This window comes from Cervus canadensis, chromosome 25 (genome assembly GCF_019320065.1).
Source record: "Cervus canadensis isolate Bull #8, Minnesota chromosome 25, ASM1932006v1, whole genome shotgun sequence".
In the NCBI taxonomy this organism is placed as follows: domain Eukaryota; kingdom Metazoa; phylum Chordata; class Mammalia; order Artiodactyla; family Cervidae; genus Cervus; species Cervus canadensis.
The window spans coordinates 27,379,772-27,394,338 of record NC_057410.1 but is presented as its reverse complement, the minus strand read 5'-3'; the positions used below and the strand labels follow the sequence as shown (position 1 = coordinate 27,394,338).

Below are 14,567 nucleotides of genomic sequence, written 5' to 3'. Positions count from 1 at the left end.
GGAGGAGAGCACCCCAAAGGAAAAGCCAGTCCTGTCTCTCCATGTTATTTCTGGTAAAGAAATATTTGTTGGATGCTTTTCAACTGAAAGCAGATGATTAATTCAGCCCTGGCCTTGTTCTGTCTTTGATCACAGATAAATTAGTTTACCTGAAAAGAAACCTTTTCATTTATGTTTCCATGTCACCTGTGATTTCCCCTGCCTTTCACCCACAGCCCTGCCAGCTGGCAGGAAGAAGGTCAGCAAAGCTGCTGATAAGAGGCGTATAAAGAGGGCTTGGCTCATGGCAAGGGGGCAGTGGTCTACTCGCTGGCAACATGCTGCGCCTGCTGGTGTTTGCCTCCCTCGTCCTTTATGGTAAGTGGGTGGGAGATCTGTAGGGAGGGAGATAGAGCAGGAGGGTCCGAAAGCTTTCACTGAGCCCAGGTCTTATCCTGGGGCAGGCAGGAGACTCTGCCTGTGTGTCTAGCAAAAACTTTACTCTCCTGGAGCTCGTGATAAAAAAGGTCAGGAACCCCTGGCTGACAGGTTCCTGAAGCAGACAGGAGCCTCTTCCAGGCCCCAGGCTTCCCCATCATCCCCAAAGACAGGAAGACATCCTCAGCAGGTGCCTCGGGGCGTGTGTACTGCTGTCCCTGCTCCCTGGGGAATCCAGCTAACTGTGCGGGCAGGTGGGGGTGAGGTGAGGGGTAGAGGCCCTGAGCGAGGCTGAGACCACTGGGTCCTGTCCGCTGTGTGAAACGGGTCAGAGTTCTGGGGACACGTAGGGGAAGCAGAAGGCACTTGGACTTCCCTGCTTTCAAAAGGGACCCAGAGAACTCACAGCTGGGCCCCTCATTTGCTAGGGAGGAACTGTGAGTTTGCAGACAAAGCACAACTGCCATCCGCCCTCCCACCCTGAGCTGACCCCATGCTTAGTCATCACTCACTTTTCTTCTGCTCCACAAAGGACACAGCACCCAGGACTTTCCAGAAACCAACGCCAGGGTAGTTGGAGGGACTGCGGTCTCGAAGAATTCTTGGCCCTCTCAGGTGGGTGTTCCTTCACAGTCCCAGACTGCCAATGAAATAAGAGTTGCTTGTGCCCAGATATACATTGTTATGTATATTTGTGCATATCCTTATCAACAGGAAGTTCTCCAACTGCTTAGATTCTAAATGTTGACAAATGGGACCAGGCTTAGGAGTTTTTCTCTAAATGCAAAAACACCAACCACACTCACTTTCCCAGGCACACACCCAAACACAAACCTCATGTATACTCCCAGCGATACCACTTTGACCACACTAGCAAGACTGTATGCCAGGCTCACACAGATGCAACACACCTTCACACACACACACACACACACACACAGCCCTGTCCATGCGGTGTGTGTCACGCGTTTGGACACACCCTGCCCCCAAATAGAGCACCTTGTTCATGTGGCTATTTAAAGAGTTTCCACTTTCAAAATAAGGCAGCTAGGCTTTGATGTAAGCAATTCTAATTGTGTAAAACTGCCAAATTGACTGGTGAATAGCCATACTTTGAGAGGAATCACTGCAACTAATTCTGAATTAAACCCAATTTACAAAAGTTTGCGCCTCCATTTTCAGGAGTAGAGTTATTGTGTGATGAGAGCCACTGAAGGAGGAGGCGTGAACTGAAGAAAATGAACGCTCCAGTGGTGTTTCTAAGCATCCGCTGAATGAAGGGCCAGGGTGTATCTTGAAAACACTGGAGGGGAGTTCTGGGGACCTCGGCTTGTTGATTAGGTGATAGAGCAATTCCATGGCTACATTTCCTTCCCAAGAGGCAATGGAGGTAGAAGGACCTGGGTTCTTGGCCCTTTGCAACAACCTAGTGTAACGATGCCAAATGCACTGTATGTTTAGCCCAGATAGTTGGCGGGTGTTTTGAGGGATGGCAGGAATTTAAGGAGACCTTGGTTTGGGACAAAGTGTTTTTAAAAACACCAACCTATCCCTCTTTTCTTCTCTCCCCATCTAGATTTCCCTCCAGTACAAGTCTGGAAGTTCCTGGTATCACACCTGTGGAGGCACCCTCATCAAACAGAACTGGGTGATGACAGCTGCTCACTGTGTGGATAGGTGAGAAAAACAAACCAGCTTTTCTGAGACCCTGGGAGGGGAAGAATCTGGTCCTTCTAGAGGAATATGTATCCTGGACCACTCAGGACAAGACTTAAGAAGGTGTTTGGGGGCCTGCAGGGAGGTAGTAAGATGAAAAGTACAAACTATGTACTTTTCAAAGCCTGGCATCAGACAAGTTCACATTCAAATCCAGTCTCACCCTTCTTCTAGCTATGTGAACTTGGACGGCTTACTTAGCTCCCTAAGCTCTCGCTCTCTTATCTCTAAAATGGGGTAATAATACTTACTTTGTAGAATTATTGTGAGGATTAAGTAGATAAATATTTAAGTACCTAGTCAATGCCTGACCGGTAACCGTTTTTTCATATTTATCTTGAGCAATGGTTCTTAAATTTGAGCATGTATCAGAATCACCTACAAGGCACAGATTGCTGGGCCCCACCCAGTAGAGTTTCTGATAGAGAACTCCAGGCTGAGTCCTGATAATCGGCGTTTCTAGCAAGTTCCCAGGTTCTATTGATGCTGCCGGTCCAGGGACCATGTTTTAAGAACTCTTGGTCTAGAAGTTTATATACCTCTCAACATCCCTCTGTGGTCTGAGAGACATTCTTTCATTTATGCCCACCACACTTCTCCCAAGTTATGAGATATTCAGCCTCTGATGTTTAACTTAGTATATTGGGGAAATGAAGTTGATGGTAGTTTTTGTCACTTCCACAAGTTAGCAAATTGGGGATGAGAGGGCTGGTTACTTTTTCATCTGCCAGGGTCTTCCATATTCCCTCTGCTTGGGCCAGAAAAGATGAGTTCCTGTCCTAAAAATGAGATGGAAGATGCCTTCCCAACTTTTCTCTGAGAGAAGAAAGAGAAGGATCACTCAGGGGTTCCCTCTCTCCCTTCAGCCAAATGACCTTCCGTGTGGTGCTGGGAGACCACAACCTGAGCCAGAACGATGGCACCGAGCAGTACATAAGCGTGCAGAAGATCGTGGTGCACCCGTCCTGGAACAGCAATAACGTGGCTGCAGGGTAGGGCAAGGTGGGGCTGGCCCTGGGCTGGGAGGTGGAGGGCTAGCTGCCCAGCCACAGGGTCTGGGCTTCCTTCATATTCATCCAGGAGGACTTTGAGAATTAAGATGTTGGGGGCTTCCCCAATGGCTCAAGCGGTAAAGAATCTGCCTGCAATACAGGAGACACAGGAGACCTGGGTTCCATACCTGGGTCAGCAAGATCCCCTGGAAGAGGAAATGGCAACCCACTCCAGTATTCTTGCCTGAAAAATTCCATGGACAGAGGAGTCTGACGGGCTACCGTTCATGGGGTTGCAAAGAGTCAGACACGAGTGAGCACACACTAGGGCTTGAGAACATTTGAAGGTCTTTGGGATTTGTTTGATCTGGACTGGTCTGCATCATTGGATCCCCTGAAGCTCCTTCTCTGCAGAGTTTAATGTTCCTGTTTCTATTGTTATTTATTATTCATTTTATGGCACAGACTCCATTAGCAAAGGGCTTTCCTTGTAGCTCAGTTGGTAAAAAATCCACCTGCAATGCAGGAGACCTGGGTTCCATCCCTGGGTCAGGAAGATCCCCTGGAGGAGGAAATGGCAACCCACTCCAGTATTCTTGCCTGGAGAATCCCATGGACAAAGGAGCCTGACAGGCTACAGTCCATGGGGTCGTGAGAGTCAGACACCACTTAGCCACTATACCACCACCATTAGCAAAAACAGATTTCCTAAAATGAATCTTACAGTAAGAAAACTTCTGCAAGACTGAGCTGTAAACTTCTGGAAAAGAAGTAGTTAAAAGGGTGGCCAGTCTATAGAGTGTGGGAGTGGGGATGGGCTCCAGTAACTGGGGTATACCTGCAGAGCATTTATGTCTTTCTCATTTGAGAACTCTTCTCCGCTACCAAGATCACAGCCCTCCGCTCCTTTCTAAGCTTCACTCCCCGGGACTGCAAATCAGACCTAGCGACCATGCCAAGACCTCACCAGCAGGGGCTGCTATTACACATAGAATATCCTAGACTCCAAATGCGCAATTCCTCAAGTTTGAAGCTTGTTGAGTCCCCTCCTTCTTCGAAGTCACTGGTTTCCGATCCTCTGGGGATACAAGGCTTAGGGAGGGCCTGTCCCTATGCTGAGCTGAAGGCACTTCCGGTCGCGCGAGCGAGCAGTCTCCTTTCCACCCACAGTTACGACATCGCCGTGCTGCGCCTGGCCCAGAGCGCTACCCTCAACAGCTATGTCAAGCTGGGTGTTCTGCCACAGTCGGGAACCATCCTGGCTAACAACACGCCCTGCTACATCACAGGCTGGGGCAGGACTAAGAGTAAGTCGCCTGCACGGGCACCATCCGTCCCCCACATGGATACTGAATAGGTAGCTGAGCTTCTGCAGCCCTTGTTTTGTGGTCCTAAGTATTCAGAGCCGGAGGCCAGGAACTAGAGGAACCACCAGAGATAAAATAACTGGTGTGTGAAATCAACCTAAGAACAAGTCATGGAACAGTCAATTCAGAGATTTACAGACTGTTAGCAACAAAAGAAATAAGGCCTTACCTCAGAGAGTATTTTTTACTAGCCTCTCATTTTATATATGAGGAAACTGAGGCCCAAAGAAAGTAAAGACCTTGTTCAAGATCACATGACTAGTTAGTGACTAGTTAGTACCTGGTTAGCTGGGGCCAGAACACAGGTATCTTGGCTCCCACTTTGGTGGTCACTACAGCATCATGCTACCTCCATAGACACATCACCAGGCTGTGGGTTGGAGTGAATGAGCCAGGGGAGGTTGCAGGTCCAAAGAAGTCAAGGCAGAAGAGGCCTCAGCCCTCTTCTGGTCAATCATGGGAGGATTACTGGAAGGGAAAGTCACTGGATGACATGGAAAGGTGGGAGAGGCTATGAGCAGAGATGGTTAGCAAGGGTAGAGACAGCAGGCCTGGTGCAGAAGGCTGAGAGCCACTGGGCAGGATCTGAGCTCTGCAGGAGAGGCGAGGTCTTGCTGTGAGCAGCAGGCTACTGGGAAGACCTGGGGCTGAGACAGACATGCTTCTAATCCAGCTCTGCTCTCGCTTCACTTAATGTCATTGTGGTTCAATTTCTTGATCTGTATATAACATGAAAGGGTTGTTGTAAGTATCCAAAAAAAAAAAAAAATCAGATAAAGGAAAACTGCACTAAGTTCTTAAGAAATGGAAAGAAGGCTGCCAGATCCAGTTCCACTCCATGGGTTTATGGTATAAGGAAGAAGCAGAGCAGATAGGTAAGTTATTAACAAATAAGACCATTCTAGTTACTTAACTAAAGTAGTCATGAGTTAGTGGTTTGGAATCTGGGAATACCAGTCAAGGAAGGTGCCTGTACCTTTCATCTAAAGAGAAACAAGAGGACAATCTATGACATGGCAGAGAAAAGGAGCTTCCCCTGACTTCAGCTTTCATCAGAGCTTGGGGAAGCTTGGCCAGGTGTGGGAGGTTTTCCCTGCACAGCGTCGGGAGCTGACCTCTAAAGTTGTGTGTGATGTTCAGCCAATGGGCAGCTGGCCCAGACCCTGCAGCAGGCTTACCTCCCCTCCGTGGACTACGCCACCTGCTCCAGCTCCTCCTACTGGGGCTCCACCGTGAAGAACACCATGGTGTGCGCTGGAGGAGACGGAGTTCGTGCTGGATGCCAGGTGAACACAGGCTCAGAGTGTCAGAAGTCTCACCCCAGCTCCCTCTCTTCTCTGCCTCTCACCCCCTACCTTCTCCCCACCTCCTATTCCTCACCTACTCCCACCCTTATATACAGACTCAACTTTCTAGTCTAGTGTCTGGATGAGAATTATTCTGTGCTGGTAAGTCTGTATTCAAGGAATTTCAAAGTTGAAAGGAAACTTAAAATTCATCTTGCCTGCCTGATGCCCCCACCTCAAAAGTTTGTGTGTGGCCTAACATTTGTGTTAGTATATGTGAGTGTTCTTTAGAAGTTATTTGTGCCTTAGATGTTTAATGGCTGCAGTAGGGCTAGGCCTGGAGTGGTAGTTGAACTGTGTATAAGGTAGCTTCCCTCCTATCAACCCCAATTTTTCTTTTTTTTTTTTAATATTCTGTTTATTTATTTGACTGACCCAGGTCTTAGTTGTAACACGTGAGATCTTCTGTCTGGGATCTCTAGTTGTGGCATGTGAACTCCCAGTTGCAGTATGTGGGATATAGTTCCCTGACCAGGGATCAAACCCAGGTCCCCTACATTGGGAGCGCAGAGTCTTAGCCACTGGACAACCAGGGAAGTCCCGACCCTAATTTTTCTTATAGCTCCTCTACCACCACCCTTTTGACCCAGGAGTATTGATAGCAATATATATACAGGTGAATACAGCAGGGAAAAGTATACTAAATAGCTTTATAATAGTATATATATATATAACTATTATAAAATTATGTATATGTATAAATCATCTTCTATTTACACAAGATCAATCAGCAATACACCATCTTATAGAATTGGTAATGCAGCCCAATAAAATTTCTTGATTATCTGCTAAATGCTAGGCACTGTGTTTGATTCATCTTTGTATCAAAAATACAAAAGATACAAAGATGAATATAAAACACAGTCTAGTGGAGGAATGGAAAGAGCAGACATAGGACAGAACGTCTACAATGTGGCTAAGTGTTATAATAAAGACTTGCCTAAGGTGATACAGAAATCCAAAAAACAGGTCCTCCCCTCTACCAACTCATCAACTTCTTCCCTGAGAAGCTAGTGTTCGTAGTGAGTCACGAAGGTTAAACAGAAAGCCAAGCAAGAAAAAAGAGGAAAAAATATTCAGAGAGAGACAGAACATGAAGAACGACATGGGCTAAGAACCTAGAACACACAGAGAATTATAAGGCATTCCCTACAACTAGAGCAGCGGGCTACAGTCCATGGAAAGAATCAGACACGACTGAGCGACTAAGCACAGCACAGCACAGCAAGATCCCAGAGGAGAAGGAAGAGATGAACCAAGAACACAGGTGGAGCTGGCTTTGAACAGAAGAGGGACACAGAAACATGCGTGGACATGAAAGAATGTACAGGCTGAGTAGCTGAAAGTTGGTGGGTGTTCTGTAATTGCTTCTACTTACTCATGAACTAGGAGTCAAATTAAGTGCGGAAAATGAAGGGATAAAAAGGTTGTACCGATTTGGATTAATTAAGATGAATGGAGAAAGACTGGCCTCCATGATGTTGCTGATAGGCTGAGGTTAGAGACCATGCAATAATCATATGGGTAAATGATTCACTCCATTCAAAGATCTAGTTGTAGGGAATGGATTAGTTCAGGGCTGGGTTTTCATGCATTATTGAAACATAAAGACAGTATTGCAGATCAAATGCAAGCTCTAAGCTAGGTGGAGGAGGGACAGAAGCCAGAAGGAGACTGGTAGGCTGGCTAAAATAGTAGAATCAAAAATTAAAGGTTTTTTTTTGATGAGCACTTAGTACTGTGAAAGTAAAGTGACCAACTCATCCCAGTTTTCCCAGGACTTCCCCAGGGTCAGCTGAAAAAACCAAAACCACACAACCTAAAAGTTAAGTTTTGTTTTATTCGATGAACTTACTGAGGACTATAGCCTGGAAGACACCCTCTCAGACAGCTCAGAGGAACAGTTTCAAAGAGGTAAGAGAGGAGCCAGGGGATGTTAGAATTTTTGCTGGGGAAAAAAAAAAACAAAGAGTCAGCCATCAAAGATTACTGCTAATAACAAGAAACAAACATTTCAAGTGAATGGTTTCAAGTGTTTTTCTCTGTATGGGAAGATGCAAGAGCCTGGGCTCACAGAAATCAGCCCTTTGATAGTCATTGTAACTATCTAGGGTCAGCATCTTTTTTCTCCATCCTGAAATCCCTTCAGGATGTGGAGAGCAGCTTCAGGGGCAGGTGGCTTGATAGTGGGCAACATTCACTGTTTCCCAGAATAGCAGGCAACACTTTGTTTACTGACACAGCAGGCAACATTTTTTTGTCCACATCTAAAAGTCCTGTATCCTTGAAACCCTGCCTGCAAGTTAGGGCAAAAAAAAACAAAACAAAAACAAAAAACAATGATGCGGGACTTCCCTGGTGGTTTAGTGGCTAAGGCTCAGCACTCTGAATACAGGGGGCTCTGGGTTTGATCCTTGGTCAGAGAACTAGATTCCACATGTCACAACTAAGACCCAGTGCAGTCAAATGAATAAATAAATGAAGACAAACACATAAGTCAAATTCTTCCAAGTCCTCACCAGCCAGCCTCACCTATAACCTCTTAAGGTTTAACCTTTCTGAGTTTAATTCACTTTCCCCTGCTCTCTCTCAAAGTCTTGAACTCTGAAAAACTAGAGTACTTTCCTTCTGGCTGACACTGCAAATCAGATATTCTCTGAGGCCATTGTGTCTCCACGGTCTCTTCCCACTGGAATTTCCCAAATACTGTGTCTTGGTTTGGGGGCTTTCAGATTTCTGTGTCCCCAGCCAATCTCCTCAGAGGGGATTCATTAAACACCTCTCACCTCAATCCACCCACTCCCACTGAGCTGTCTTCCAGCTCTTCCTTCTGCCCTAAAATCCTGAGCCATATCCTCCTTCACTACAGAGCTTTTTTTTCTTTTCAGGTCAATTAGCATAAGACAGTAATACGGTACACAATTCAATTACCTTCCATTCCTCTAGTTTAGAAATACTCTCAAATCCCTATTAGAATTTAAGTGGAAGATATTTAAACTGTTTTGTATTGAGTACAATAACCTAAAGGAATATATATCTTTCTTTTTATAAAAAGAATAACCATCTTCTTTTCCCAAATATAGTTAGGGTGGGGTACAGCTACTTCCTTTAAAAAAAAAAAAAATTAGCCCCAATTTGAACTTTTGGTCTCTTTCCCTAGTTCTTCTTTTTTTAAGTTTTAATTTTCATTGAATGATTATTTTGTTTAAGGTGGCAAATAAAACTCTGAGGCTTGATAGTGGGAAAGAACAGTCATTGTGTTTCTTCTACCACCTCGAGTTCTCCCTCCCTAGAGGGGACTACTTTTAATTCTTGAGTTGATTTCTTTTATGTCTACCTCCAGCTCTCTAAAAACATGTACTTATATTGCTACTTAATTTTTCACTTCAGGCATTATGCAAGATATGGAACTTCTCTTCCTTTACACATTACACTTGCCCCTCAAGCACGAATTTTTCTGATCCCCACCCCAACCTCCCTAAATAATTTCTGTTAAACTAATGTTTAGTATTTATTATAATTATGTAAAATGCTATTCCCTGAATAATTTTGTTTTCCCTGGAGTTAATAATTGTCTTTTAAAATTTGCATAATATATATTCATGGCAAATAGATGGGGAAAAAATGAAAACTGGCAGATTTTATTTTCTTGTGCTTAAAAATCACTGCAGATGATGACTGCAGCCATGAAATCAAAAGACACTTGCTTCTTGGAAGAAAAGCTATGACAAACCTAGACAGCATATTAACAAGCAGAGGCATTACTTTGCTGACAGAGGCCCATATAGTCAAAGCTGTGGCTTTTTCCATAGTCATGTACAGATGTGAAAGTTGGACAATAAGGAAAGCTGAGTGCCGAAGAAATGATGCTTTCGAACTGTGGTCCTGGAGAAGACTTGAGAGTCCCTTGGGCAGCAAGGAGATCAAACCAGTCAGTCCTAAAGGAAATCAACCCTGAATATACATTGGAAGAACTGATGCTGAAGCTGAAACGCCCATACTTTGGCCACCTAATGAGAAGAGCGGACTCGATGGAAAAGACCCTGATGCTGGGAAAGATTGAGGGCAGAAGGAGAAGGAGATGACAGAGGATGAGATGATTGGATGGTATCACCAACTCAGTTGACATGAGTTTGAGCAAACTTTGGGAGATAGTGAAGGACAGGGAAGTCTGACATGCTGCAGTCCATGGGGTCACAAAGACTTATTGGACAAGTCTTGGATTTGTTGGACAAGTTGGACAAGACTTATTGACTGAACAACCAACAACATACTCAACTCATCACCAGTTCAGCCTTAAACTCTCCACTAATTTATAACTGACCTATTTTATCTTCTCTTGACCCTAGTGTTCTGTGTCTTGGTATGGGTCTATTTGCATTCATTTTGAGGGATACTTAGCAAGTTTTTTCATCCTGGAAACTCCAGACCTTTGGTTCTGAAAATGTTTATTTATTGATGATTTCCTCCCCTCCATTTTCATTTTTTGTTTCTAGAATTCCTGTTACTCACAATCCACCTCCTAAACTGGTTCTATTTTCTTATTTTCTCTCTATAGAGTCTGTCTACTTTATCTCCTAGCCTAATATTTCATTTATACTATCACATTCATATTTCCAAAGGCTTTTTGTTTTCTGAATGCTCTAATACTTTGCTCTTCTTTTATCATGGATATAATACTAATATAGTTTTATTGTTTATAGTCTTCTCTCTGCATAATCTTGGTTGTCTTCATTTTTGGTTTATTCATTTCTCTTTATTTTGATCTTTATTTTTTAAATTTTTTAAAAAAATTTTATTGGATATAGGTAATTTACAATGTCGTGTGAGTTTCAGGTATACACAAAGTAGAACCAGTTATACATATGCATATATTCACTTTTTTTTTCATTCTTTTCCCACATGGGCCACTACAGAATATTGAGTAGAAGTTCCCAGTGCTGTACAGTAGGTTCTTATTAGTGACCTATTTTACATATAGTACTGTATATACATCAATCCCTATCTCCCTATTTTTCCCTCCCCGCCCATTTCTCTCTCCCCTGATAATCATAAGTTTATTTTCTATATCTGTGACTCTACTTCTGTTTTAGATTCCACATGTAAGTGATATCATATGATATTTCTCTTTCTGTGTCTGACTTACTTCACTCAGGATCTTTATTTTTATACTGAGGTTTTCTCCCCTGGTGACTCAGATGGTAAAGAGTCTGCCTGCAATGCAGGAGACCCGGGTTCGATGCCTGGGTCAAGAAGATCCCCTGGAGAAGGAAATGGCAACCCACTCCAGTATTCTTGCCTGGAGAATCTCATGAACAGAGGAGCCTGGAGGGCTACAGTCCGTGGGGTCGCAAAGAGTCAGACACGACTGAGCAACTAACACTTTCTTCAGATGTTTGGTCATCCTTGACCATCTGCTCTTATTTCAGAGTAGGACAGTGGCAAGCTGACAGGTATCTCTGAGCCGTAGGTGGGGTTCATCTATAGGGAACTACTTTTTCAGGTGATCTGGCTAGGCCGTTTCGTTGGAGGGCTTCTAATGATAGTACCTCAAAGTCTTCCCTCTTGTGCCCGTCAGATTCTTCAATGAAATAGCTTCCAATTTTATGTCTGGAATCACAGAACTGACATCTGGGAACTGAGTAAGGAAAAGAGTATCAAGGTCATAATCTGTAAACTCAGATTCTTTCAATTCTAAGCCCAAGCACGTAACCACTACCCAATATATTACTTTCTCTTCTCTTTACCTCAGTTTAGTTTAACATGTTTTGACTACCTACCCTGTTATCTAAATACTGTCTAATTAGACCCATTGGTCTGAATGCTGAGGGTAGATAAATCATTAGAACATACTATTTCCCCACCATAGGTTCAATTTAAGTCAGTAACAGCTATTGAGCTTAAGACATTCAAAGTTCTATGCTAGCATTGTAGAGTGGAAAATATCAGCAAGATGTAGTTCCTGTCTCAAGAAGCTCACAGATAAGCGTGGGAGTTAGAAACAAATTATGAAACCAAAACACAAGGCAGAACATGACAAACGTGCTGCAAAAGAAAGGAAGAAGTACTATAATTGTTTAGAAAGTGGGGATGCGAAGGAAGTAGGGATTTCAATTGGAGCTTTTATACAGTACAGGATTTATAAACAGAGATGTGGGTGGGTAGGGTGTAAGCAGAAACAAAGGCCCAAAGATCCAAGGATCTGGAGTTTTAGGACTCTGCTTCTCTTCCCCACAGGGTGATTCTGGGGGCCCCCTTCACTGCTTGGTGAATGGCCAGTATGCTGTCCATGGTGTGACCAGCTTTGTATCCAGCCTGGGCTGTAATGTCGCCAAGAAGCCCACAGTCTTCACCCGGGTCTCTGCTTACATCTCTTGGATAAATAATGTGAGTCCTCTCAAATGATGGGATGAAATAGTCACCTGGAGATTCACGCATTGACTGGGGTAGGGAGCAAAAGTTGGGCAGGAGAAGCCATCATCTTCCTCATCACCTTCAAATATTTATTTACCCCTTTCCCTTCCCCTCTAGTGAACTTTCCCCTGATAGTGTTGCCATCCTGAGTTCCTCTTCCCATACCTACTAAGCAGGCTTCATCATATTGTTTACTACTTAAGAGTAAGGTGGTGGCAATAGCAGACCTGAACCAGGTGCCTATCAGGGCTGTCCAAGTCAAGGCCAAGGGGAAAATGGCCTCAGAAAGGCCTGCACACTCCAGGCAAGGGAAGAGGCACTAACATTCTCCCCTACCAGTTCTTTCTAAGGGCATCATGAGAATTTGCTCTACCCTTTGGCAAGAGGTTTTACCACCTTAAACAATGCTTGAGGGCCAGTGAGAATGTACCTACACTGACCTGGTGGTAGAGCCTCACACCATCCTACCTGTGCCCTCCAGCCTTCAAACACATTCTGCAGTCTTGCAGTATGAACCTTGACTTAAAACCAGTTCAAGGTCTGCCACTGAGTTCTGAGTATGTGCCTATAGCACTGAATTGTCCTAGCCCAGTTAAGCACTGCTTCCTGCCTCCCACCCTCACAACTCCCCATAAACCCAGTACAGGGCCATACTCAAATAGGACCCCTGAAGAAAAAAGAAAGGAAGTGAGCAGAAGTTGCTGACTGGATATAACCGGTTTTTCCTTCAGGCCATTGCCAGCAACTGAACATTTTCCTGAGTCCAGAGGCCTTCCCAAGATGATTCTGGGATTGACAGCAGAACTTGAGGCCATCAAGGAAAAAACCATTCTAAGACACTATTGAGCCAGATGTGGAAAAGCAAATAAAATCAAATATACATATCACCCTGTGTCTTTTTAATTGTAATTAAGTCTTCTGAGGAAAGGCAGTTATAGGGCCTGAGTTGGATTTCACCAGATTTCTGGGATGGTTCTTCCATTTGCTGCCATATCTGTCAGTTCACAAACTAAGCCCAAGTGAAAGTGGCCTTACATTATCCTTTTTGGATTATGTTAGGATCTACCCATCTGTTAATCTGCCTGTCTGCCCCTCTTCCCAGGCATATTTGCTATATTCAGAGGCACAGAGGGCTTTAAAAATGTTCCAGAATAACAAAATGTGCCCTGACTCTCCCAGGTAGATTGGGGGCTCATCCTTCTTTTGGTTCTCCCTTCAGTGCCTAGAACAGTGCTCACCCCAAAGTTCTGAGTCATGCAACTGTGGGATACATTAGAGATAGGAGTATAAGATTAGGTGGTAGGTCAGATGCCAGCAGACAGTGAAAGTGACAAATTAGAAAGGAGATAGAGAGAAAAGAATTGAGAAAATGAGAAAAGAAGATGCGGAACAAAGAAAGGAAAGGATTGAGGGGGAAATAATATGGGGCCTCAAGCTAAGTATGAGTCAGCACTTCAAGTGTGGACTAAAACAGGCAACTGGATCCGGGGTTCTATAAAAAACACAGAACTGGGAAGCTGATGAATCTTCCCTTTCCTGGCCAGGGCTCAGTCTGTTAAGAGTGGCCTATGATAAAGCAAAGAGGGAACTGAAAGGAGAAAGCTAAGGGGATGAGAAACAGTTTTTCATAGCAACTGCTGAGGATCAGACAAGAGGGATCTGGAGAGTTAACATTACATTAGAAGAAACTGTCTAAGACCGGTCTCACAATTTATAGGCTACTTTGTCAGCAGAGGCTTCTAGAACAGTGTGTACAGCAAAAGAAGCTGGGCAAGGGATTTCCCTGGTGGTCCAGTGGCTAAGATGTTGTACCCCCATTGCAGGAGGCCTGGGTTCAATCTCTGGTCAGCGAACTTGATCCCACATACCACTATTAAGAGTTCACACAAAAAAGAAAAAAAAAAGAGTTCACAGTAACTAAAAGATCCTGCATGCCACAACTAAGACCTTGTGCAGCCAGATAAATCAACTACTTAATTTTTTTTTTTTAAAGAAGCTGGGCTTGGCAGGACACCTGTATTCCCATCTCTGTTCTACTACTGACAAACTGGGTGTGTGTGCTTATGCCAAGTCGCTTCAGTTGTGTCCGACTCTATGCGACCCTATGCACTGTAGCCTGCCAGAGGAACTGGATAACCCTGGGCAAGTCACCCTTTCTGTTACTCAGATTCCCAGCCTAGTTACTTTCCAAAGATTTTTCCTGCTCTAATACTACATGATTTGGTGACTATCAATTTCAGTTCCCAAGGGATTGGCACTGAAGAGGCTTTTTTAGGAGGCAGTGGCTGGGCTGCATTGCTGAGGATGCTGTGAAT

The 14,567-nt window shown here is 44.2% G+C and overlaps 1 protein-coding gene across 1 annotated transcript; it reads left to right on the top strand.

Annotated features, from left to right (window-relative positions):
* Nucleotides 1–220: 220 nt before the first annotated feature.
* Nucleotides 221–13,132, top strand: CELA1 (chymotrypsin like elastase 1). Its single transcript, XM_043446729.1, has 8 exons — nucleotides 221–357; nucleotides 950–1,032; nucleotides 1,994–2,094; nucleotides 3,000–3,125; nucleotides 4,296–4,432; nucleotides 5,633–5,778; nucleotides 12,076–12,225; nucleotides 12,984–13,132. Exons 1-8 carry the CDS (start codon nucleotides 318–320, stop codon nucleotides 12,999–13,001), a joined length of 801 nt encoding a protein of 266 aa, XP_043302664.1. The 5' UTR covers nucleotides 221–317; the 3' UTR covers nucleotides 13,002–13,132.
* The last annotated feature ends 1,435 nt before the right edge of the window (nucleotides 13,133–14,567 follow it).